General features: G+C 42.9%; 1 protein-coding gene and 1 long non-coding RNA gene across 2 annotated transcripts; one reads left to right on the forward strand and one right to left on the reverse strand.

The window, feature by feature from the left end:
- Positions 1–7,535: 7,535 nt before the first annotated feature.
- Positions 7,536–10,857, forward strand: LOC142243937 (uncharacterized). The gene is made up of 5 exons (XM_075316129.1): positions 7,536–8,367; positions 9,161–9,598; positions 9,830–10,281; positions 10,313–10,335; positions 10,847–10,857. The coding sequence occupies exons 2-5, from the start codon at positions 9,161–9,163 to the stop codon at positions 10,855–10,857; spliced, it is 924 nt and encodes a 307-aa protein (XP_075172244.1). The 5' UTR covers positions 7,536–8,367.
- LOC142244370 (uncharacterized) lies at positions 10,857–11,268 on the reverse strand. The gene is made up of 3 exons (XR_012724528.1): positions 11,210–11,268; positions 11,074–11,124; positions 10,857–10,993 (listed from the first exon to the last, which is right to left on the reverse strand). It is a non-coding gene; the product is annotated as an uncharacterized LOC142244370 (long non-coding RNA).
- Positions 11,269–25,070: the final 13,802 nt, after the last annotated feature.

Below are 25,070 nucleotides of genomic sequence, written 5' to 3' on the forward strand. Positions count from 1 at the left end.
GAGTAATGCAGTGACCTGAGCTAACATCAATAGGTCAGCCCAGGTCACTGCAGGGGATGACGAGCGCTGACTTCAGGAGGTTAAATGAGATCATTACCTGCAGTGACGATCTCTTGCACTGCTGACGTCAGCGCTGTCACTGCCTTCTATTCCCGCCGCGTTCTCAGCAGTATCGCGAGAGCCCGTGATGTCACCGCTAGTGACAGTCTCGGGCCGCCCGCGAGACGGGCATAGAAGGCAGTGACAGCACTGATGTCAACTGTGCAGGAGATCGTCACAGCAGGTAATGATCTTATCTAACCTGACAGCAGCGCTCGTCATCCCCGCGGCTGCCCGCACTGTGAGAAGCTGTTGATACTGCAGTGCAAGCAGCCACGGGGCTGGCAGGGAGCAGAACACAGACTGCACGGGCACCCGCCGGAGGTCACACGGAAGTACTTCCGTGCGGCTTCCAGGGATTTTGCGGGCCCATTGACTTGTATTGAGTCATGGTCTGTTATTACTTAACAGAATAGGACATGTTTTATAATAACGAAACGGACATACGGCATCCAATGTGTTTTTTTGTAAGATCGGATGCATACGGAAGTTCTTCCGTGTGCCATCCGATCCTACACAAAAGACATTGAAAAGATGGTCCTGTCCGTGGGTCCGCAAAAAAACAGGAACTGACCAGGACAAACGGAACGGTCATGTGATTGAAGCCTTAGAAGAAGGGGAGTAAAAAATGAAAGCACAAAAATGGAAAATTGCATGGCTGTGAAGAGGTTAAAAGTGAAGAAAGAAAAAGCCAAGTGCTTTTACTGAATAGGCTGCTAAAAGAAAAACAAATTTTCTGAGACCCGTAGTGTTTTCATTTTTCAGGATTTGGGGCTCAGTGATGGCTTATTTTTTGAGCTTATGTTTTAAAATCTACACAATATTGGAGTTACTGGGTACGTCATGATAAGTTGTGCCTTACCTTAGTATGTCATGGATAGTGCGGGGGTTCAGGTGCCATTCCCCCATGATCACCACCGGGTCTGCAGCTTACTTTGTAGCCCATGGGCATGTTAGTCATAGAAGGTTGACTCAAAGGATACCTTGACATTTGCATGAATATTTCCCTAGGAATCCACATATTTCTTATATGCAAATGAGCTGAAAATATAATCTTGGCACAGAGCTCTTTTAAGCTCATTTGCATATAAGAAAAATGTGGATGTTGTGGGTACTTTTTATTGGCATGTGATATCAAGGCATCATTTGATTTAATTTTCTATGACTTGCATGCCCTTGTAGATAACTTGGGAATGTTTATTTTACTGACAGATTCCCTTTAAGGGAATACCATGCATGTCATAGCTTTTTAAAAATTGGGCTGCTAGATACAAACTCTACTAACAACAAAGACAGAAAGGGCACTGAGATGGACTCAGGCAACATACTATAGATACTCTAAGATGGACAAGCTATTAGCCAAGCAGCTCAGAGACAAAGAAAAGATAAATTCAGTATATTCACTAAATGATAAACAAGGTAAACAAACTTCTCACCCTGACAAAGTTTACAAACTTTTTCATGACTTCTATCAATCCCTTTACACGCAGCCAGCTCAAACACCTGTACCTGAGATAGACAATTTTCTAAACTCTATAAATATCCCTTCACTGAATCATAGCTTTGCAGCATCGCTCCACGCAAAGATATCAGACGAGGAGGTGGATGAGGCGGTTAAAAAGCTAAAACCCCATAAGGCGCCAGGCCCTGATGGGCTCTCTGCAATCTACTACAAGAAATTCCTTCTTGTACTAAAACCTCATGTTATCAACATTTTTAATGACATATTGGATGGACAACCGATGCCCCCAGAATTCCTGCTGGCCCATTTAACTGTCATCCCAAAGCCCAAAAAAGATCCGCTACAGGTTAAAAATTATAGGCTATCTCGCTCTTAAATGTGGACCTGAAACTCTTTACATCTATATTAGCAAACCACCCTGATCAAGTGGGTTTTATACCCTCCCGCCAAGCACCAGACAATATTCGGAAAAATTTAAATATTATTCACCATGCTAATAAATCTAAAACTCCGCTATTGTTATTGGCACTTGATATAGAAAAGGCATTTGATTCTGTTGTCTGGCCATACTTATTTAGGATTCTGACTAGAATGGGCTTCACTCCAAACTTTATACGCACGATTCACTTACTGTATAATAAACCCATGGCATATTTAAAGCTCCCAACAACAGCCCCACAGCCTATACATATTGGAAGAAAAACCAGGCAGGGTTGTCCATTATCACCTGCTCTATTTGCTTTAGCAATGGAACCTTTGGCCCAGGCCATCCGGGAGCACCCAGATATAAATGGACACACGGTAAGTTTTTTAACTGCATGAGAGGACACACACAAGCTAGGGACCCCAACGTAGAGAAATACTTTGGCGTAGTGTTGGGGCTCTTCTGCATTGATCAATTCAGTAGCTAAATTTCTCTTTATTTATATATTCATGGCAGTAATGCAGGTTCCATTTTTCACATTTCATTCTTACACATAGCTATTGAATTTTTCATGTCAGTATTCACACAGCAGTTTCTGCTATTCCATGTATTCCCCTTCCATAGTCACTGGTGTGCATACCTTATCTCCCCATAGTGATGTTTTTTAGGTTTTTTGCACCCAGTTCAGACATAGAATGGAGTTCCAAACGTTATTCCTTAATGTTAGTAGTTTTTCGTTTGTGAACCCTCCCCATACACACCTATTGCCAATCCACATTATACGCATATATAGCCTGGGTCTCAGCTTCCCATACACGGTAAGTTTTTTAACTGCATGAGAGGACACACACAAGCTAGGGACCCCAACGTAGAGAAATACTTTGGCGTAGTGTTGGGGCTCTTCTGCATTGATCAATTCAGTAGCTAAATTTCTCTTTATTCATATATTCATGGCAGTAATGCAGGTTCCATTTTTCACATTTCATTCTTACACATAGCTATTGAATTTTTCATGTCAGTATTCACACAGCAGTTTCTGCTATTCCATGTATTCCCCTTCCATAGTCACTGGTGTGCATACCTTATCTCCCCACAGTGATGTTTTTTAGGTTTTTTGCACCCAGTTCAGACATAGAATGGAGTTCCAAACGTTATTCCTTAATGTTAGTAGTTTTTCGTTTGTGAACCCTCCCCATACACACCTATTGCCAATCCACATTATACGCATATATAGCCTGGGTCTCAGCTTCCCATACACGGTAAGTTTTTTAACTGCATGAGAGGACACACACAAGCTAGGGACCCCAACGTAGAGAAATACTTTGGCGTAGTGTTGGGGCTCTTCTGCATTGATCAATTCAGTAGCTAAATTTCTCTTTATTCATATATTCATGGCAGTAATGCAGGTTCCATTTTTCACATTTCATTCTTACACATAGCTATTGAATTTTTCATGTCAGTATTCACACAGCAGTTTCTGCTATTCCATGTATTCCCCTTCCATAGTCACTGGTGTGCATACCTTATCTCCCCATAGTGATGTTTTTTAGGTTTTTTGCACCCAGTTCAGACATAGAATGGAGTTCCAAACGTTATTCCTTAATGTTAGTAGTTTTTCGTTTGTGAACCCTCCCCATACACACCTATTGCCAATCCACATTATACGCATATATAGCCTGGGTCTCAGCTTCCCATACACGGTAAGTTTTTTAACTGCATGAGAGGACACACACAAGCTAGGGACCCCAACGTAGAGAAATACTTTGGCGTAGTGTTGGGGCTCTTCTGCATTGATCAATTCAGTAGCTAAATTTCTCTTTATTCATATATTCATGGCAGTAATGCAGGTTCCATTTTTCACATTTCATTCTTACACATAGCTATTGAATTTTTCATGTCAGTATTCACACAGCAGTTTCTGCTATTCCATGTATTCCCCTTCCATTGTCACTGGTGTGCATACCTTATCTCCCCATAGTGATGTTTTTTAGTTTTTTTGCACCCAGTTCAGACATAGAATGGAGTTCCAAACGTTATTCCTTAATGTTAGTAGTTTTTCGTTTGTGAACCCTCCCCATACACACCTATTGCCAATCCACATTATACGCATATATAGCCTGGGTCTCAGCTTCCCATACACGGTAAGTTTTTTAACTGCATGAGAGGACACACACAAGCTAGGGACCCCAACGTAGAGAAATACTTTGGCGTAGTGTTGGGGCTCTTCTGCATTGATCAATTCAGTAGCTAAATTTCTCTTTATTCATATATTCATGGCAGTAATGCAGGTTCCATTTTTCACATTTCATTCTTACACATAGCTATTGAATTTTTCATGTCAGTATTCACACAGCAGTTTCTGCTATTCCATGTATTCCCCTTCCATAGTCACTGGTGTGCATACCTTATCTCCCCATAGTGATGTTTTTTAGGTTTTTTGCACCCAGTTCAGACATAGAATGGAGTTCCAAACGTTATTCCTTAATGTTAGTAGTTTTTCGTTTGTGAACCCTCCCCATACACACCTATTGCCAATCCACATTATACGCATATATAGCCTGGGTCTCAGCTTCCCATACACGGTAAGTTTTTTAACTGCATGAGAGGACACACACAAGCTAGGGACCCCAACGTAGAGAAATACTTTGGCGTAGTGTTGGGGCTCTTCTGCATTGATCAATTCAGTAGCTAAATTTCTCTTTATTCATATATTCATGGCAGTAATGCAGGTTCCATTTTTCACATTTCATTCTTACACATAGCTATTGAATTTTTCATGTCAGTATTCACACAGCAGTTTCTGCTATTCCATGTATTCCCCTTCCATAGTCACTGGTGTGCATACCTTATCTCCCCATATAAATGGACACAAGACTGGACGGAAGAGGTACAAATTAAGTCTATTTGCAGACGATCTTCTGATGACAATGACGATCCCACACATCTCCCTCCCAAACTTATTTGAGTTATTGAACAAGTTCGAAAGATTTTCAGGTCTACGGGTCAATATAGACAAGACAGAAGCCCTTTTTAAATACACCTTTAGGCTATGTGTCCACGGTAGAATGTACCTGCGGATTTTTCTGCCTGAAAATCCGCGACTTTCGCGGCAAATCCGCACCCGCGGATTTGCCGCGGATTTACCGCGGATTTGCCGCGGATTTTGATGCGGATTTTTTTTTTTTTTTTTTCCCCATTCAAAACCAAAAATCCGCACCAAATCTGCACCAAACAATTGACATGCTGCAGATTTTTCCGGATCAAAATCCGCGGCAAATCCGCAGCGGAAAAATCCGCAGCATGGACACAGCATTTCCAAAATGCCATTGAAATGGCTTGGAAGTGCCGCTGCTGCAGATTTTCGGGAAATCCGCGGCAAATCCGCGGCAAAATCCGCGGTAAATCCGCAGCGTGGGCACATAGCCTTAAACGTTCAGAACTCCATCCTTTCTAATTTCAAATTTCAAAAACAATCCCAAAAACAGTGACACACAAACCTTTATCATTTTATTACATTTAATCATATATTGAACACTTCAAACACAATTTTTCTTTTTCCATTTTTTTCTTTTTCCTTTTTTTCTCTCTTTTTTTTCTTCCTTTTTTTTCTGTTTGTCAATGTGGCAACTTTATCCACCGATGCACGTGTCTATGAGTCATGAAGTGGAATGGAAGTGGAAGTGGATGACGTAATTGCTGAATACGTGGTTGCATTCTACCACCTATATAGGAGCTCAGGGCTCCTTGTTTGCTATAGTCTTTCTCTGTACATTGTCCTGATGATGAGGACGGATGTGTCCTCGAAACGCGTAGACCTGTGTAAAAAATAAAGAAAGAGTTTTACTAAAAAGCATCTGGATTCCCTGTGGCTTGGCGCGGTATTCCAAATCTGCTTTCTCCTCTACCTCTTGGATTATCTCTACACTGCGGGACCGCTGCCTTCCACATTTACTTTGTGCCTTCATAGGGGTTGTGACTTGCACAACCCCATCAGGTGAGTGTTCTAACCGACACTTGCCCCCACGTGTCATACCGGGTAAAACCCTATTTGCGCCTTTTCTTTCCACAGTTATTCTCACCAAGAGAGCAAAAATAGCACAGCATACTTTTTTTCTCCACAAAAGATGGGGTGGGGGGTGTCTCTCCCCAATTTCTCCCTTTATCACAAAGCAGCCCAGTTTGCCCAAGCCTCTGCAAGCATGATGGGCAAGGGAGCCCCTAGATGGGTGAACCTAGAAAATAGATTATTAGCCCCATATAAGTTGAGTAGTCTACTATGGATGATGGGCTCATTGCCCTTGAAATTGGCGGAGAAATCCCATTTCTCTTTCAACACGATCAAACTTTGGAGGACCAGTAGATTTCAATATGGGTTGCAAACAACCCCATCTCCACTCCTGGACTTGTTTCACAATCCAATGTTTCTACCGGGGGTGTGCCCTTGTGGATTCTCCTGGTGGAAAGAAAAGGGAATCACACGTTTGCACCATTTGGCCCCATTGTTTACACTATACTCTAAACCTGAATTGCTAGAAAAGCTCTCAACACCGAGAGAAATGTTCTTTAGAATTGAACAGGTTTATCATTTTCTACAGAAATGGATTCAATCTATATTGAAAGAAAGAAAAACGCTGAATCCCACAGCTTTTGAGAGAGCATGTATCTTCGACCTAGGGGGGAAGGGCATAATATCTAAGATCTACAACACTCTAAACCGCCCGAATTTAAATCTTATGCTGAAGGTTATCAACCAGTGGGAGGAAGATCTAGGGATAACAATGACTCCAGAGCAGGGGAGAGGGTGTAACGACAACATCACTCAAGGTAGTGTATCGACTGAATGCCAGTTGTTATGACTATTACGATACGATGGCACTATGGAAAACCCTGGGACACAAAGATGGTGAATAACAGTTTTCTTTATGTCTCAAAAAATTATTTTACAAAAAATAAACAGCTCTCTTACAAATTATGGGCCACAACAGCCCGGAATAAGCAATAACAGTTTATGCAACTCGGAGGACTTCAAGTGTCGGTATTCCCCCCCACTATACCGCTCCGTCCCTTATCTATTAATGGGGCTTACCCCGGTGCACAACTACAGATAATGGCACGTGATCCCTCCAAGGATATATTCTTACAACCACCTCCCCTTATGTTTACAATTCAATTAGGGTACCCGCCCACCTTCCCATATACATTCACAAAGAAGTAAATATATGTACATGTACCTTTATACCTGTACCTCTAGCTCTACATGTACTTCTATTCAATATTCGGTACCTCACTGCCCCAGTGTGATGAAGCAAAGGCAGAATAGTCTTATTATCAGCACAACACAGCTTAACCTCCAATAACCTCTGGTTCAGAGCAAACGTCTCAGGATAAACAAGCAAACACTGCTCCTTCTCAGTAAATAATCTGTAGAATAATCTTCATTCTCCTTTATCCTATCTATCTGTCCCTGACTGACTATTAAGGTCCAGTCACACATAACGAGATCGTGAACGAGATCGCTACTACGTCACACTTTCTGGATCGTTTATGAGTCGTTGTTGAAATCGCATGTTGGGTGTCACACATAACGAGTTTATGAACGAGCATGCGTCCCGTATAACGATCTTTGAAATCGCTGGGACCCTGTCACACAGCTACTATGTTAACGATTCCAATCCCATTAGGGGCGTAGTAAAATGCAGTGAGTCACGTAGGCGTGCATTTGTGTCGCCTTTTCCGCTTTCATTGGCGGCCAATACTGCGTTCTGATTGGGCGGCCGGGCGGGCGTCGCCTTTTCCACCCCCTCCGCTCTGATTGATAAGGACCCTGTCACACAGCTACTATGTTAACGATTCCAATCCCATTATGCAGTGAGTCACGTAGGCGTGCATTTGCGTCGCCTTTTCCATACCCTCCTCCGCTTTCTTTGGCGGCCAATACTGCGTTCTGATTGGGCGGCCGGGCGGGCGTCGCCTTTTCCACCCCCTCCGCTCTGATTGATAAGGACCCTGTCACACAGCTACTATGTTAACGATTCCAATCCCATTATGCAGTGAGTCACATTTGCGTCGCCTTTTCCATACCCCCCTCCGCTTTCATTGGCGGCCAATACTGCGTTCTGATTGGGCATGCAGGGGGCGTATCTAGCGGTTAAATTTTGGATCGCGTCCACCCTTTGTCACTTCTTTTGCGCTTTGCTTTGAGATAGAACCTGCGTCTCCACCCTGATTCCTTCGTCCATTGTACCCGGTCGCTTTGTTGGTGTGTTTTTCGGATCGAAGCCGCAGTTGCACCTGGAGTATCCTTGCAGTGCTGTCGAGTGTCGGTGAGATCGTATTTGCGATTCCGCTTGGATTCTACATTGATATACACTTCTTTGAAAAGGTAGGTCTTTTTTCTTGTTGGGGGGGTGGGCTTTTTTTTGAATAATGTTCTTGCTGTTAAGATATATGTTAATATTTATTATGTGAGTTGATTGCTGTTAGATATATGTTAATAGTTATTATGTGAGTTAAAGTTGCTGGCTTTTATCTGTGCGTGTATAATGCCTTTTAAAGAGGGGTCTCTCCATAGTGCTGTTTGTAATGTGTCCTATCCTAGCATTGCTGGCTCTTTTGTCTCTCATTAAATAAAATATAGAAATGTGGCACTCCTTCTATAGTCGCTGGTGCTTGGATAGGGTCCCACCCCAGATCAAAAAATGAAAAAAATCCAGCACTCAAAGCATTTAACTGAAATTGTTTTATATTTTATTCATGGATCTCTGTAATTATTAAAGACGTTTCCGTCATCCGACCTTCATCAGTTTACGCATAAAAGGTTCTGTAGAAATATATGAAAAAGCTGGACCAGAGGAAAAAGCTGCCCGTCCCGGTCTGCAGTCAATGTCACATACTGTCTACAGAACCTTTTCTGTGTAAACTGATGAAGGTCGGATGACCGAAACGTCTTTAATAATTACACAGATCCATGAATAAAATATAAAACAATTTCAGTTGAATGCTTTGAGTGCTGGATTTTTTTCATCTTTTGTCTCTCAGCTACAGCCGCCATTTTGTGTTTCTGCCACACATAGGGGCGGCCATTTTAGTCTCTGCCACACCATAACCAAAAATTGTGATCGGTTTATTGCAACTTCTTTTATGTTTACATATAAATTTTTCATTCTTTATTTCAGATGGCTTATTATAACAAAGAAGACTTTGTGCGTGAGCTGTTGGATTTGTATCAATCACTGCCCTGCTTGTGGAGAATCAAATCCACAGAATATTCAGACAGACTAAAAAAACAAGCCGCCTATGCCCAACTGGTGGAGCTTTTTAAAAAACACAGTGGAGGCGAGGCGGTGGATGTCAAAGTAGTAAAAAAGAAGATCCAAGGCTTGAGGACTGTATATAAGAAAGAAGCAAATAAGGTGGACAAATCAAAAAAGTCAGGGGCCGGCACTGACCAGGTATATGTTTCTCCCTTGTGGTATTTCAATCTCCTGGAATTCACAAGGGACCAGGAGCTACCACGAATGATGGAAAGCTCCTACCAAAGAAACGTAGACCTGGAAGCAGACATTGAAAACGATGACATCCCGATCGATGACAACACCTCCGCTGTTGTAGATGTAAGTACCTTATTTGCTTCACGTTACATAGTATTCAAACTTTTTATGTACATGCCATTGAGGAACACAAAATAGTAACTTATTGTTGCCATGATTTATTGTGCAGTTTGGAAATGTTATCCCTTCCAGTTCAGATAAGTACACTCCAATACAATTTTGTCACACTTTAATTAAATTTACTAACTATTAATGTATGACTTTTAATTAACATTTATTTTTCTGTTCCCGCAGAACCCTCAGACAGATATGGTGAGGCCCCAATTGAATGAGAACCCCACCACATCGAGCGAGCCTATTGTGGAGGATAATGAGGCACCTGCACCCTCTGGTGAAATGCGGCGAAGACAGTTACGCAAAAAGAAGGCCAACACCCCTGTGACATCGGCTGAATTTTATTCTTTGGCAACCCAACTGCTATCACAGCCAAAAAGCACCCCAGTCGATAGCTTTGCCGCATTTGCATCGGACAGACTCTGCAAATTGGATTCCACACAGAGGGAGCAAGCCGAAAGACTGATGTTGGAAGTCCTAAGAAAGGCAGGCCGAGGAGAACTGGATGACAATGACACGATATGCAAGAAGAACCAGTCCCATGATTCTAATACATGGATTCCTCGCCAGCCCCTGCAAAGTACACCGAACAGGATGCATCCACCACGCTTGCAGCTTGACCACCCGCCACAGTATCCCCCCCCACAGTATCCCCCCCCACAGTTTCCCCCCCCACATTATCCCAGGTATTCAAATGATTCATTTTTAAGCCAACTGTCATCTCCCACCCGGCCTGAATATGTCCACCAATATGAAGACGGCCACTAAATTTTGTTATTGTTGTTGTTTTGTTATTTGAAATTAATTTCAATTGATTGTTATATTTTCATTGTAATAATAAATTTATGTTGTTTCAATCTTGCTGCCTGCGTTACTTAATTCAGCATATGGTTGTGATGCCCTGGCAAAACACGGTAGTTACAGAGATTGTACCATACTCCACCCTCATTGGCATACCACCACACAACCCACACACTCATGTACAGCAAACAACCAGTAAAGCCTAGTCACCCCCCTCGTGGATAATGGGATTGGTGCATCTATACAGATGCCTACATGTAATATGATGTTTGTGAGTGGTGAGTTTGTGAGTGGTGATAGCTGTTAACTTGCTTTATGCAATGAGACATACCAAACAGCAGATATCAATTTCAAATTTTTTATAACACATGAATATGGATACAATAACAAAAAAAGAAAAACGTTAGTTGCTGCTGCCCTCCCCTTGTCCAGCCACATAACGGGCCAGCAGCGCCGCATGCCGCTCCACTCTGGCCATCAGCCTCCTGTGGGCCGACAAAATCCTTCTTTGGGAGGACATGATTTCGGCCAAAGTGGGTATGCCTATGGAGGGAATGGTAAAATTAATAAATCATAATTTTTACTTCTGCTTATTATTACAAAGTAGGAGATTCATGACTTACGGTTATCCCCCTCGTCCGATACAGACTCACTTATGGAGCCTGGACTAGCATCTATGATAACAAAAAACACTTTATAGTACTCAACAGCTTTTTGTTTTGTACTTTATATGGCGTTAATGTTATATTAAAAAATTACCGGGGGGCGATCCGGCCGGTGGCCCCTGTGGGTGGTACTCCTCCTCCTCCTCCTCCTCCTCCTGTGGCTGTAGATCCACCGGGGGCTCGGGCACATGCTCTCCCTCCTCTGCGGCCCCTTGCTCCTCTGGGGGTTCTTAAGAAAATATAAAGTTTAATGTGGTTGCGTTATGATACATATAGGACTGTGGGGGGTACATTGAAATATATGGCGGACTACGTAGCCTACCTTATACAAGGACTATGGGGGTGAATTTGAACACATTGTGGAATATGTGGTGCAGTATAATATATGGAGAACTCTGGGGTGAATGAAACTTCATGGAGAACTCTAGGAAATTCATTACAGTTCATGGAGGACTATGGGATGCATTCTAATATCTGAAGGGTTATGTGGAACCCTTTATACTATATGGAAGGCTATGTGGGGGCCAATATTGTATTTGGAGAACTAGATATGAGGGGGTACAAAAATACAAGCAGGAGATGGAATTTTTTTGTGCTGAGGGAAAAAGACCCACTACCCACAGCACCCGGCTTTGCCATGCTCTCTCTGATATGGGAAAAGCTGGGTGGTGAGGGAATGATGTTTTGCCAAGCATGGCGAAGCTGGGTGCCAAGGACAAGAGGTATATCAGAACATATGAAAACTGTGTGCTGATAGAGGGTTGTCAGTTCATGGGAAATATATATATATATATATATATATATATATAATAAATATATATACATTAAAATATATATATTTATTATTTAAATATTATCTGTATATATTTATTTTTATAATTATATATATATATAATTAATATATTATATATTTTTATAATTATATATATATATATAATTAATATCTGATATATTTTTATAATTATATATAGATATATATTATGTATATTTTTTTTTATTATTATATATATCTAAATATATTTTTCGAATTGTATCTATATATCTATATATATATATATATATATATATATATTTTATATGTTTTATATATATATATATAATCTATCGATCTATAAAATAGATTATATATATATAATTTTAATTAAGTAAAAGGATATATATATCCTAAATATATACATTTAAATCAATATATTTATTACTTATTATATATGTATATTTTCTTATATTTATATTTATATATAATTAATATGAATTATATATATATTTAATTTAAAAATATATGTATAGACTTATATATATATGATATATATATATATATTATTTATATATGTATTATATATTTATATATTTATTTTTAGAATAAATATATATATATACATATATATATATAGATAGATAGATAGATAGAGATATATATATATATATATATATATATATATATATATATATATATATAAAAATAAATAGATATATATTTAAGAACACCATTATACGTTGCCAAGGCACACTCATCTGCGCCTACCTTGGTTTTGTAACTCTGCTTGTATGGCAGAGATCCGGGCACTGGAGCGGTACCGCAGATCCGCTAATTTTTTTCGGATCTGGGCGCAGGTGCGCTCCAAATGAAATCTCCTCCTCAACCCACGTTGGATCCTGCGCAATACCGCTTTCTTATGGAGAAGTGGATGCTCTTGCGCCTCACGGCAATCATAATCGCGAGCATCCACTTCTCTAATTAGGTACCGGACCTCCGCCTCTCCCCAAGCTGTTGCCCTCCTGCGTGCCGCCATTGTTCGCTGGTGTGTCTACGTAGCAAACGCAGTTGCGTCACCCGCGGTAACGCCTCTTCACATCTGATTCGACCGATAGCGTCACGTGAACGCTAGCTCCAATCAGATTGGGGTGGACGTTGTTGATCCTGCTCCAGCCAATGGCCGCCGTCGGCCATGGCGGGATTGTTGATTTGTGAAATATTACAATGCTATGTTTGAAGGTGAAAGTGCGACGCACTTTTAACAAATCAGAATGATCTTTGCTGCAGAAATGAGATCGCGCCATGACGCAAATGCTGTGTCAAGGGGTCGTGGTATCACACACTGCGAGCGCACATACAATTATAAGAAATCGAAAAAGAGATGTCGTTTGAAGGTTTCGGGGACGCACAAACGTCCCCGTTTAAAAACCCCAAATGAAAATATATAAGGCTTCATATTCATAATTTGGGGCCTCCGGGGGTGATGTAACGGCAGCAATGGTGGTACTGCTCCCCACAGTAGCCCTTAATAGTGAATGAATGACAAACAAATCTTGTGGAAAGTTAAAACAACTGTTTATTAAAGTAATCATTTTGCAAAAATGACATTTTATTATAAATGTGATGAACATAACAATACAAGTAACCATATATTTTAAAATTAGTATAAATGTGATGAACATAATACAAGTAACCATATATTTTTTAAAATTAAGAAGGGAAGTTTCTAAAACCAATCAATACAAGAAAATAAAACTCAGCATAATAAATGTGCTCAATACAAGTTTATCTAATGCTGCCACGTAATTGCACCAGGACCATTAAAATATTGGCAGTACTTTTCTCGACAGGCCTTCGCATCATCGGTATTTCTGCCGGGCGCCAATGGTTGAAGTCCTGCGATTGCGGGATCTTCAGAATGCCATTCGCCAAGCACCACTTCGCCATTTAAGTCATCAGAGTCTACAAAGCCTGTTGGACAGTACGTAATAGCATCTCGCCGTCGAAGAAAGTTGTGAAGGGCGCAACAGGCCAAAACAACTGCGTCTATTGATGGTAGACTCAGGTTAATTGGTGTGTGGAAAACGCGGAAGCGATTTGCCATTATCCCAAAGGCATTTTCCACAACCCTGCGTGCCCTTGATAATCTATAATTGAACCTTTGTCTTTCCGCCGTTAGACTTTTCTGTGGGAATGGTTTCATGAGATTGGGATGAAGTGGGAAGGCTTCATCGCCCACAAATACAAAGTTAAGGTTTGCGGTAGTGTCAGAGTTGGGGGGCAAATGCAGTTCACCATTTTGCAAACGTTCACCAAAGCCTGTGTGTTCTAAAACCCCACCGTCAGAAACCCGGCCATTCATGCCAACATCAACAGCAATAAATTCGTAATTGGCATTCACAAGGGCCATTAGGATGATGCTGAAATAGCCCTTATAGTTATAAAAATAGGAGCCGCTGTTCAGTGGTTGAGTGATCCGCACATGTTTCCCGTCCAAAGCACCACCACAGTTTGGGAACTGCCAAAGGTGTTTAAAATCGGTGGCAATCTTCTGCCATTCCTCCACAGTTTTGGGGAACTCAATGTAGTTACGCAGACTGTGGAAAATTGCTCTACATGTCTCCGGAATAAGAATGCTGAGCAGGGACCTTGAAATTGCAGAAGAAAAATGTAAGTCTTGCAGGGAGCGTCCGGTGGCCAGGAAACGCAGCGTGACTGCCAATCTTTCATCTGCCGGGATGGCAGCACGCATCGCTGTATTCTTGCGCTGAATAATTGGCGTAACTCTTTCGAGTAAAAGGCTAAATGATTCTTCTGACATCCGCAGAAAATTGCGGAAATCCTGAGGATTATTTTCCTGGAGCTCTCTTAGCAGTTGCATGTGGGAGTATTTGTACCTCTTCTGCAGCCACTCTCTGGTCCACATGCGGCGCTTTCGTTTGGAACGCCTCTGTTCCACTTCACGTAGCCGACCGGCCTCAAACATCAATGCAGCACCCAGCACAACACGCTGCATGTCGTTCATGTTGTCCACACTGCAAAAAAACATGTAAAGATGAGAAAAGTTGCTATAAACCAATCACATTTTTTGGGGGGTGTAAAAGAGACACTAAAATGGCCGCCCCCATAGAAGTGCACCACTTCTAACTGTGTCAGAGAAACAAATGGCGGCTGTAACTGTGTCAGAGAAACAAAATGGTGGCTGTAACTGTGTCAGAGAAACAAAATGGCGGCTGTAACTGTGTCAGAGAAACAAAATGGCGGCTGTAACTGTGTCAGAGAAACAAAATGGCGGCTGTAACTGTGTCAGAGAAACAAAATGGCGGCTGTAACTGTGTCAGAGAAACAAAATGGCGGCTGTATCAGAGAGACAAAATAACCAGCAATACTACATAAGGACACATAAAAGGACGATGGACGCACAAAAGGACATATGTGTACAGATAACAACCAACCACTTTGATGATCCGCAAAAATAATTACTATCTATAAACACAAATACTTTCCATACTATAACAAAAACATGGAACAAGTAACATAGACTTTACGAAAATGACTTACCACGTCCAGAAAATGCAGCCGTCTATGCTATCTATTAATAATCGCAGTTTCGATCCTCCCAGCGACACGCTCGGGAACGAATGAGGGATATACAAGTGCAGATGCGGCTTTGATCCGAAAACCAAGCAAGCGGGAACAAAGCACGAATGAATCTGTAATACAGCGACACGCTCGGGAATGAATGAGGAAAGATGCAGCTTTGATCCGAAAACCAAGCAAGCGGGAACAAAGCACGAATGAATCTGGGTGTAGTCACCGGTTTGCTCCTAGAAGACTCAAAAGGGAACAAAGCATGAAGTGATACCCAATCAGAGCGCAATAGTGTTCTCATTGCTAACCAATCGTTGCAGAGAGGGGGCGCGGAAATGGCGACGTAACTAAACACTATTGTTCTCAGCGCCAACCAATGGGCGCAGAAGGGGCGTGGAAACGGGGACGCAACAACACGCCTTCGTGCATCTCATCTAGGTCGTCAACGAAATCGTAAATAGGGTGTCAAACATACAGATTCATGCAGCCCAGCAGGACTCCAACGAGCCAAAAATGGCCCAAGCTGTTCGGCATCGATCAGCGATTTCGCAGCAGGGGGTGAATCGTTGGTACGTGTCAAACATGACGAGATCGCAATTGAAGTCGTTCTTGCGTCACAGAAACTGTGACGTAGTAACGATCTCGTTGTACGATCTCGTTATGTGTGAAGTGGCCTTTATACACCGATCGGTCTCTGGTCAATTGTTACTCACTGAAGTCTTTCACCAAGATGGCATCCGTCCCCTCAGACTGCTTCTGATTCACTCTTAGATGATTTTGTCCAAACAGATTCTGGAGAAAAATTTACTCAGATGAATTCCCCTCGTCAGGGGCAGTAGGAGCTCAAAAAAAACCAAAACAAGTAAGCAGTCCATAAAAAGAAGAAAAAAAAACAAAAAAACAGGCAATCCTATGAATCCAACTACGGGAAAACAACAGCCGTCTTTCTCTTGCGCAGTCCCTCAGATCTTGACTGAAATTTTCAACCGTCTCTCTCAGTCTACGTTACCAGGGAAACCTAATGTAACCCCTTACTGTCTAGTAGTGTGCCTGCCCTCTAGTGACACCTAGTGGCCATTTATTTAAATTATAGCATAAATATATAAAATACATTAACAAACATGCAAGTTTATCTTATGTACATTTTCACCCTGTTACACTAGCAATCAAGTTTCCTTAACGGAAACATCTATTAAGGTTTTCCATAGAGCATACCACGTACCAGCCTTATTAAGTAAAATATATCCAGCGGTCTCAGACCATTGCTTCAGGGGATGTGGCCAAAGGGGTGATATAGCCCATATTTGGTGGATGTGTCCAGTTGTGGCCAGCTTTTGGAAAGAAATTTACACTATTATACTCGTACGTAGCTTCACCAACAACCCCAGAGTTAATTCACAAGAGGTCCTTTTATTGGGAGACAAACCTAATGGCATTTGTAATAAAAGCTACAAATTGATCTCATATATAACCTTGGAAGCCAAAATATATATAGCTAGTCAATGGAAATCCTCAATGCTGTCAAAAGAGAAAGCCATACAAAGAATCAATAATACGATGCTATATGAAAAGATTGAAGCAGTCAAAAACAATACCTCGGATCACTTCCACACGATATAGGACCCCTGAATACAACGCCACCTTCCTGGTACAACTCGAGAGATTATTTCGATCACTATATGAGTTGCAATAACCCTAACTGTGTCTGATAACCTAGTACCAATGTAATGCTAGTGAATCATTTCTTCTTGTAACCTGCCTGATAATGCTATTTGAACTATATCACTACAGTAGTCATTTTATTTACCTGTTAATGTTGATACTGTTAAATGTTAGGTAACCTAGTAATTTCTTATTACTCTACATGAAAATGAGTTATTTTAAAATTAATTAGACTATCTGGTACAGTTGGAAACTGAACATGTTAAAAGAAATGCATATGTATGACATTGGAACGAGACGAGCGAATTTATGACTGGACTATTATGGATGTCAACTTGGTCTCTGTTAATTTTGTACCTAGCAAAGTCAAATAAAACTGTTGAAACTAAAAATTGGGCTGCTAAAGGCTCGATACTTGGAACAGAGAAGAAAGTAGAGCATGTGTGGCATTGATAAGTTACTCGTATATGCGGAATGATTAGAAAGTAGCATAAGCTTTAGCAAAGTGGCAGGGAGAGAGTACAGGAATTTACTTGCTCTAATGAACTACAAACATTTTTCAAAAGTCTATATATAGACATAAGACCTTCACACATTTCTGAAATCAACAAAGCTTTAGGATAATATAATACTCCTGGAGATCTCTCTCCTTGTACTTGCTTGATCCTCATACAATGCTTTAACACTAACCATGAATGTACTATTTAAATAAAGGAGTGTGGATTTATAAAATTCACCCATTTTCTCTATTGAGTCCATCTTCTTTTACAGCTAATGATTAGGTAACTAAAACTAAATTTAGAATTAGGCCAAAGTACTGTATTATGCCAGATACTTTATAATAATTTGTTTCATCCAGTAAAGATAACTTCACAGGTAAAGGTCATGTCTACTAATATTCTAATGGCTGTATAAGAAGATTACATTTCATTTTAGATACATATCTATTAGAAGGATAACATATATTAAACAGTGGATGTTTTAACTTTTATGAAAGTGTTTGAATGATACATTGTTTTAAGTTTTCTTTAATTCAAATGAAATAGAAAAAGGCACCGGAAAGTATGTAAATTATCTGTGCTTTTCAGCTACTGGAAAAAGCTAAAACTATATCAGCCAACGACAAGAAATTGACAGGCTTACATCACCATTCCTCATTTCCTTTTTGTAATTCAAATGTAAAAAAATATATTTTATTTATTAATTTATATAGTACTTTATAATACCATCTTCTTTACTTATGTTCATACATTGAGCCTGGGACAGCTCATAGAGTCCCGCGGCTTCCAGTATCATCTTTATGCTGATGATACACAAATCTACCTCTCTAGACCGGGCATCACCTTCTTACTAACTAAAATCTCACAATGTCTGTCTGCTATATCATCCTTATTTTCTGCTCAATTTAGAAAGCTGAACATTGACAAAACAGAAGTCATCAATTTTCCCCCATCTCACTCTACCACTCCACCTGACATATGCAGCAAAGTCAATAGCTTCTCATTCTCCCCAGTCCTATGTGCTTTCTGCCTGGGGTAACCCTTAACTCTGCTATATCCTTCAAGCCACTTATTCACACTCTTTCCACCTCCTGCCGACTCCAACTTTAAAATATTTCCCAAATCCGTACATTCCTTGACTAAGATTCTGCAAAGACACTAGTGCATGGCCTCATTATCTTCCCTCTGGACTACTGCAATCTCCTGCTCTGTGACCTCCCTTTTAACACTCTCGCATACCTATAATCTATCCTAAACTCTGCTGCCCGACTAATTCCCATGCTATTCCCTGACCTCTCCTGTCTGCAAATCCCTTGACTGGCTTCACATTGCCCAAAGACTCCTTTTCAAAACACTAACCATGTCATACAAATCCATGGAATAAATGGCGCTATAATAATAAATAATAATAATAATATAATAATAATATTGCATTGATTTGTGGGATTTAATTATTAATTGTGGAACCTAACATTGAAGAGAAACAGTCACTAAAGTTTATCATATTGTTTTTCTGCTGACAACTTAAACCTCTTCACTCTATCTTCATGCTGGGGGACTTTTGGCTCTGATGAGGCCCTGTAACATGCCCTGGCCAGTAGTCATAGATGAGGGCTTCACTATCCTCGCCCTAGCATGATACAGACAACGGTGGTGTGTGTGGAAGCCTTCTCCATTCTTACTGCTATCTTTAGGCTAGGTTCACACACTGTGTTTTTTAGACGCTGCGTTTTTGTGCGGTTTTTGCGGCAAAAAACGCACAAAAACGCACCCGCGTCAAAAAAACACGGCAATAAACGCATGCGTTTTTGCCACAATTTGGTGCATTTTTGCGGCGTTTCGCTGCGTTTTTGCTCACTGCGTCTTTATGCGTTTTTTATCAGTGAACAAAAAAAAAAAGGTCTGATGTCATTTCCTTCTTCAATATGTTCTTCATTCTCCACTAGTGTATGCAGGAGAGTAGACAGCTGCAGAACTACAAGGCTCAGCATACTCCATCCAATAGTGTATGCAGGAGAGCAGACAGCAGCTGCAGAACTACAAGGCTCAGCATGCTCCATCCAGGACTGTATGCTGGAGGGAGAGTCAGGGGGAGCAGACCTACAAGGCTCAGCATCCTCCATCCAATAGTGTATGCAGGAGAGCAGACAGCAGCTGTCGAACTACAAGGCTCAGCATCCTTCATCCAATAGTGTATGCAGGAGAGCAGACAGCAGCTGTCGAACTACAAGGCTCAGCATCCTCCATCCAATAGTGTATGTAGGAGAGCAGACAGCAGCTGTCGAACTACAAGGCTCAGCATCCTCCTTCCAGGACTGTATGCAGGAATTCTTTGCCCCCCAAAACAAAAAAATGACGTGGGCTTCACCATATTTTTGTATGCTAGCCGGGTACAGCAGGCAGGTACGGGCTGCCCCCAACCCCCAGTTGCCTATATGTACCCGGCTGGGAACCAAAAATATAGAGAAGCCCTTTTTTTGTAATTATTTCATGAATTTCATGAAATAATTAAAAAAAAAATGACGTGAGCTTCGCCTAATTTTTGTGTCCAGCCGGGTACAACTAGGCAGCTGGGGATTGGAATCCACAGTGCAGGGTGCCCATGCTTTCTGGGCACCCCCGCTGCGAATTGCAGTCCGCAGCCACCCCGGAAAATGGCGCTTTCATAGAAGCGCCATCTTCTGGCGCTGTATCCAACTCTTCCAGCTGCCCTGATGCTGGGTGGCTCACTGGGTAATAATGAGGTTAGGGCTAGCTGTATATTATCAGCTGGCCCTAAGCCCGAAATTCATGGTGTCATGCCAATATTAGGCATGGCCACCATGAATTTCTAGTAAAGATAAAAAAAAACACAACACACAGAAAAATATTTTTATTAGAAATAAAACACAACACAATTAGTGACTCCATCTTTATTGAAATAAAGAATCCCCCTCCGCAGTAATCCTGGGTCAAGGGTCCCGCGCCATCCAATCCGGATCCAATATCATCTGATCAGTTTGCTGGAAGGCAAAGCGATCAGATGATGTGTCAGGTTCAAGTGCCAGAATCACATCACACATCAGCTGATTTGTTGTGAATGTTAGTTATGTTTTGGCTGCTGGGAGGCTCCCTCTGGTGGCCAGGAATGGTTTGAACAGAGACCAGGTGTGTTGTGCAGTGGGTGTTTCCTTTGCTAACTCTCTGCTTATTTAAGTCCTGGCCTGATTGCAGGCTGTTGCCGAAATGTCAGTTGTTCTTTGTATTTTCAGCCTGCTTAATCCTGCTCTACACCACATCTACTCCAGATAAGTGCTTGCTCTTTATTTATTGTCTGGTTCTTTTGCTTATCTGGGTTTGTCATTTGTTGTGGTTGGTTTCAGTTTATTTCCTTCCAGGGATTTTCCCCCTCAGTGGATTGTTGAGGAACTCCCTGCAGTTCTGTGTGGAGTTTTGCTCCTTTGGGTTTATGTGTTTGTGGCTTGTTGAATTTGTTATAATTCTTGTTTTCTGTTCATTGGTATGACAAGGGCACCTGGTATAGGACGGAGTTCAGATCGAGCGATCTGAGGGCCTTCTTGTACTATCAGGAAGTTGGTATTTTGCAGGGTTTTTCTCTGGCCACCATCAGTCCCTTTCCTGTCCTTTCCTATTTTAGTCAGCGGGGGCCTCACCTTTTGCTAATCCTGTCATCTACCTGTGTATTGTGTTTTTCCTATATCACCGCAGTCTTTGAATGTAGGGGGCTTGCTATTCTTGTCTATTTTCTGAGGCAGAGAGTTATTCATCTTTCCTACCTTTAGTATAGTTAGTTCTCCGGCTGGGTTCGCGGTGCACAGGATGTTAGTTCACCCCTCGGCTACTTCTAGTTGTGATGGTTAGTAAGGGGATGGCGGCCAGATTAGTTGCCAATGCTCTTGTCACCTTTTTTGCCAATGATTTGTGGTGATCTTCCATGGTTCCGGATTATAACACTGATTGTATCAAACTCCTGGAGCGGAGTTTGATCCCGTCCGATCGCTGCAGCAGCTGCCGGTAATCAGGGATGAAGTCTCCTGACGCATCCGCTGATAGGTTAAACCGGCCGGCCGCTGGCGTCACCCCGAGACTTACGATCAGCTGACGCGTCAGGTGACTGCATCAGGTGATCCATCGCCAGGTCCTGCATCCTGCAGGCATACGTACCCAGGGAGACTGCACACACCCGGAGCGGCGGTACCGGGAGGAGGAGCTGAGAGCGGGCATGGCACCGGGAGTCTGCTGACAGGTGAGTATGACATTTTTTTTTCTACTGTTCACTTTTGTTTTCGCAGCCGCTTCCACCTCCTGCCCGTACATGATGCCGCACGGCAGCATACATGCACAGGACTGGAGGTGGAAGCGGCAGTGACGGTACCAGGAGGATTCACACTTCTGTATTTACTGACAGAAGGAATCCTCTTCCTGTACATGTCACTTTACTACCCACCTCCTGCGTGTATAGCTGCGTTTTTGGTCTTAGAAACGCACCAAAACGCACCTATTTGCGTTTCTCATTGCATCTTTCAACATCCCATTGCACTCAATGGATCAAAAGCGCAGTGAAAAACGCGGGAATAATTGACATGCTGCGTTTTTGTGGGCACCACAAAAACGCAGCTGAAAAAAAACGCTGTGTGCAGACAGCAAAAATGAAAACTCATAGACTTTGCTGGGGAAGCAAAGTCATGCAGTTTTCTGAGCAAAAACGCACCCGAAAACTGCGCAAAAACGCAGCGAAAAATGCACTGTGTGAACTTACCCTTAGGCCAGAGTCCCGCTGCTTCTCTTCACTTACACCTAGTGCGGTACAGCAGTGTTTAGGGTCATTCAGAGACAGTCCGCAAAAGAGTTTCCAAACTTCTTTCACTTAACTTGCAGATAACATCCAAAACAGTTTTTCACACAGCATTATGCTTCCATCTTCTACTTTAATACAGACTGGTTCTTCAACATGGCTATTAAGCAGCCACTGCTCTTGTGCCAGTGTCCCTCAGCTAGGGAGCCTTATCATGCTCAAGGTCCCTGTTTTACGCTGGTCAAACACTGTCTCCACACTTCTCACTTGGGTCCCCTTATCTGTCGCTTTTGGAGAGTTAACCCCCGCATTCTAATTCTGGTCCCATGTTCTCCATCTACTACTGTCCTTCTCTACTACATCCTCTCTCTTTCTCTCTCCTTTCACACTACACTACTTTAAACAAGAACTACACCTCCCAATATAGTCTCACACTCTACTACCCTGCCTAGCTAGGCTTAACCTGTCTAGCCCAGAGAAATCTAACCATATTCAATCGAAACTAGTAACCTCTTGTGGTAGGTTTACGTACTGTGGCTATGTGGCGCCCCTGACCTGGTCAGGCACCACTGTGGCAGCACCCTCTGAGAGAGAGGGAGGCCAGGAGGCCGCGCTGTTGTTCCCCTATCGATCGGAGGAGGTTGCAGCACCCCCTGCCAATGAGGAAGAGCTGGTAGCATATAGTCCCAGCATGTATGTCACCTGGTTGCCTGCTGATGACCAGGTGATTGTACAGCGGAGACCAGCCCACAGAGAGTGGCGGCGAGTAAGAGCTAGACCCCCACACCCCCTTGTAAATGTCACCCTAGATCATGAAAGAGATCAAGTGGAGACCTGGGACCTGCAGGACAAGCAGTTCCTGCGGCGGACCAGATTCCAGTCTCGAGGTCCCCTTCACAGAGGAGTAGTGGGAGGAGTTTAACTGCCACACAGGGTATGGCTTTATAGTGGAGGCCGGAGTGAAGAAGGGGATCTTCGTATCCAGGCGGGACGTACAATCCCACCTAATGCGGGGTCACCCAGGTTGCGATCCATATGTAGGGGATGTCGTGGAGTACACAAGGCATATGGGAGAAAGAGACTACACTGTGGTACAGTGTCCAAGGGAAACCATAGTAAGCCTAGGTTCCACCCCCACCGCTTCAATCAGGTCCTGAGAGTCATCACCACTAGGGGACACCCAAGACCCAACCTCCAAGGATCAGTGCACTGAAGTACCAAGCACTGACCTTGGTATGAGGAAGTCCATCTAGAAAATCCATTTAGAAAATCTGTCAAGTTTAAAATGTTTAAAAATGTTTTTATGACCAGTTAAGTAACGTTCAAGAATGTGCCCGCAAGGATTGTTGCGAGAACTTGTTAAAAATATTATTAAGCACCTGGTTACATGCACTTTATATATGGACCACAGGTTATGAACTGGCTATAGCCACAAACTCTTGCATTGTAAAAAGTTACCTCAGTGGTACCAACCCTCAGAGTGTGCCTGTTTATGGGGCATGGCTTTGCACCACCAAGGAGCACGCCTGTTTATGGGGACTGCTCTCCAACATCAAGTGACTTCCCTGGTTGAACCCCACGGTACTTCAAGTCAGGGGTTATCCGAAACAAGAAGTGCTAGGAAGGCGAGTTAATAGTTACCCTCAGATCGGCCTGAAGTAGTTCCTGGTTCCACCTGGTTTATCTCAGCATCGCCCGGTTGCATCACAAAACATCTAAAAGTGAGTAAAGATCAGTTGTGTTACGGGGGAACCGGCAGATTAGGACCAGGGGGTATATATCCTAATCGCCAGTCGGGGCCCACCGTGCTCCAGATGACAATGGAGCTGCTGGCACCTGAGGGTTAGGCGGAGACTATAGAGCTGGATGGCTCTGAGATAACCCAGGAACTCTGGGAACCGGTCACGTGTGTTGGGACACGTCAGACCGGACGACAACCCGATTAGCGTTTTGGTGCACCTAGCGCTACACCAACCATGTGTGCAGGAAACACGTCAGGCCGGGTGGTAACCAGGTAGCGTTGACCGGAAGACCGCCACGAAAGCGCCCTGTCGGCCACGTGTGTAGGACACGTCAGGCCGAGCGGTCCTCCGATTAGCGTTTCTGGCCACCTCTCGACTGGCCACGTGTGTGTAGGACACGTCAGGCCAGATGGGTACACCAGTAGCGTTGACCGGGAAGCCGAGGAAAATAAGGAACACCCTGTTAACTCCACAGGGGTCCTGGAGTACGCTGTCCGTGCGCGTAGGGGGCACAACCGGACAGGTGGCGCAGCACGTGCGTTGTCCGTGTGCGTAGGGGGCACAACCGGACAGGTGGCGCAGCAGGTGCGTTGTCAGTGTGCGTAGGGGGCACAATCAGACAGGTGGCGCAACAGGTGCGTTGTCCGTGTGCGTAGGGGGCACAATCGGACAGGAAGCACAGCAGCCGCAGCCCAGTTAACGCCACTGGGCTGCTATAGCAAGACTGGAACGGCAGGAGGGAAGCACGGCGCCTGACCCTGATGTGCCGAGCCACGAATCTTGGCGTGACAGGCACCGTTCGCCTAATCCTACCTACCGCTTCCCAACATAGGCTTATGCCGCAATGAGGCTCTAACATGGAGGTGTGCTCTGACTGAGCAAATGTGAAGACTGCGCACCTCCATGTTGTC

The sequence above is a fragment of the Anomaloglossus baeobatrachus genome, chromosome 6 (genome assembly GCF_048569485.1).
Source record: "Anomaloglossus baeobatrachus isolate aAnoBae1 chromosome 6, aAnoBae1.hap1, whole genome shotgun sequence".
In the NCBI taxonomy this organism is placed as follows: Eukaryota; Metazoa; Chordata; class Amphibia; order Anura; family Aromobatidae; genus Anomaloglossus; species Anomaloglossus baeobatrachus.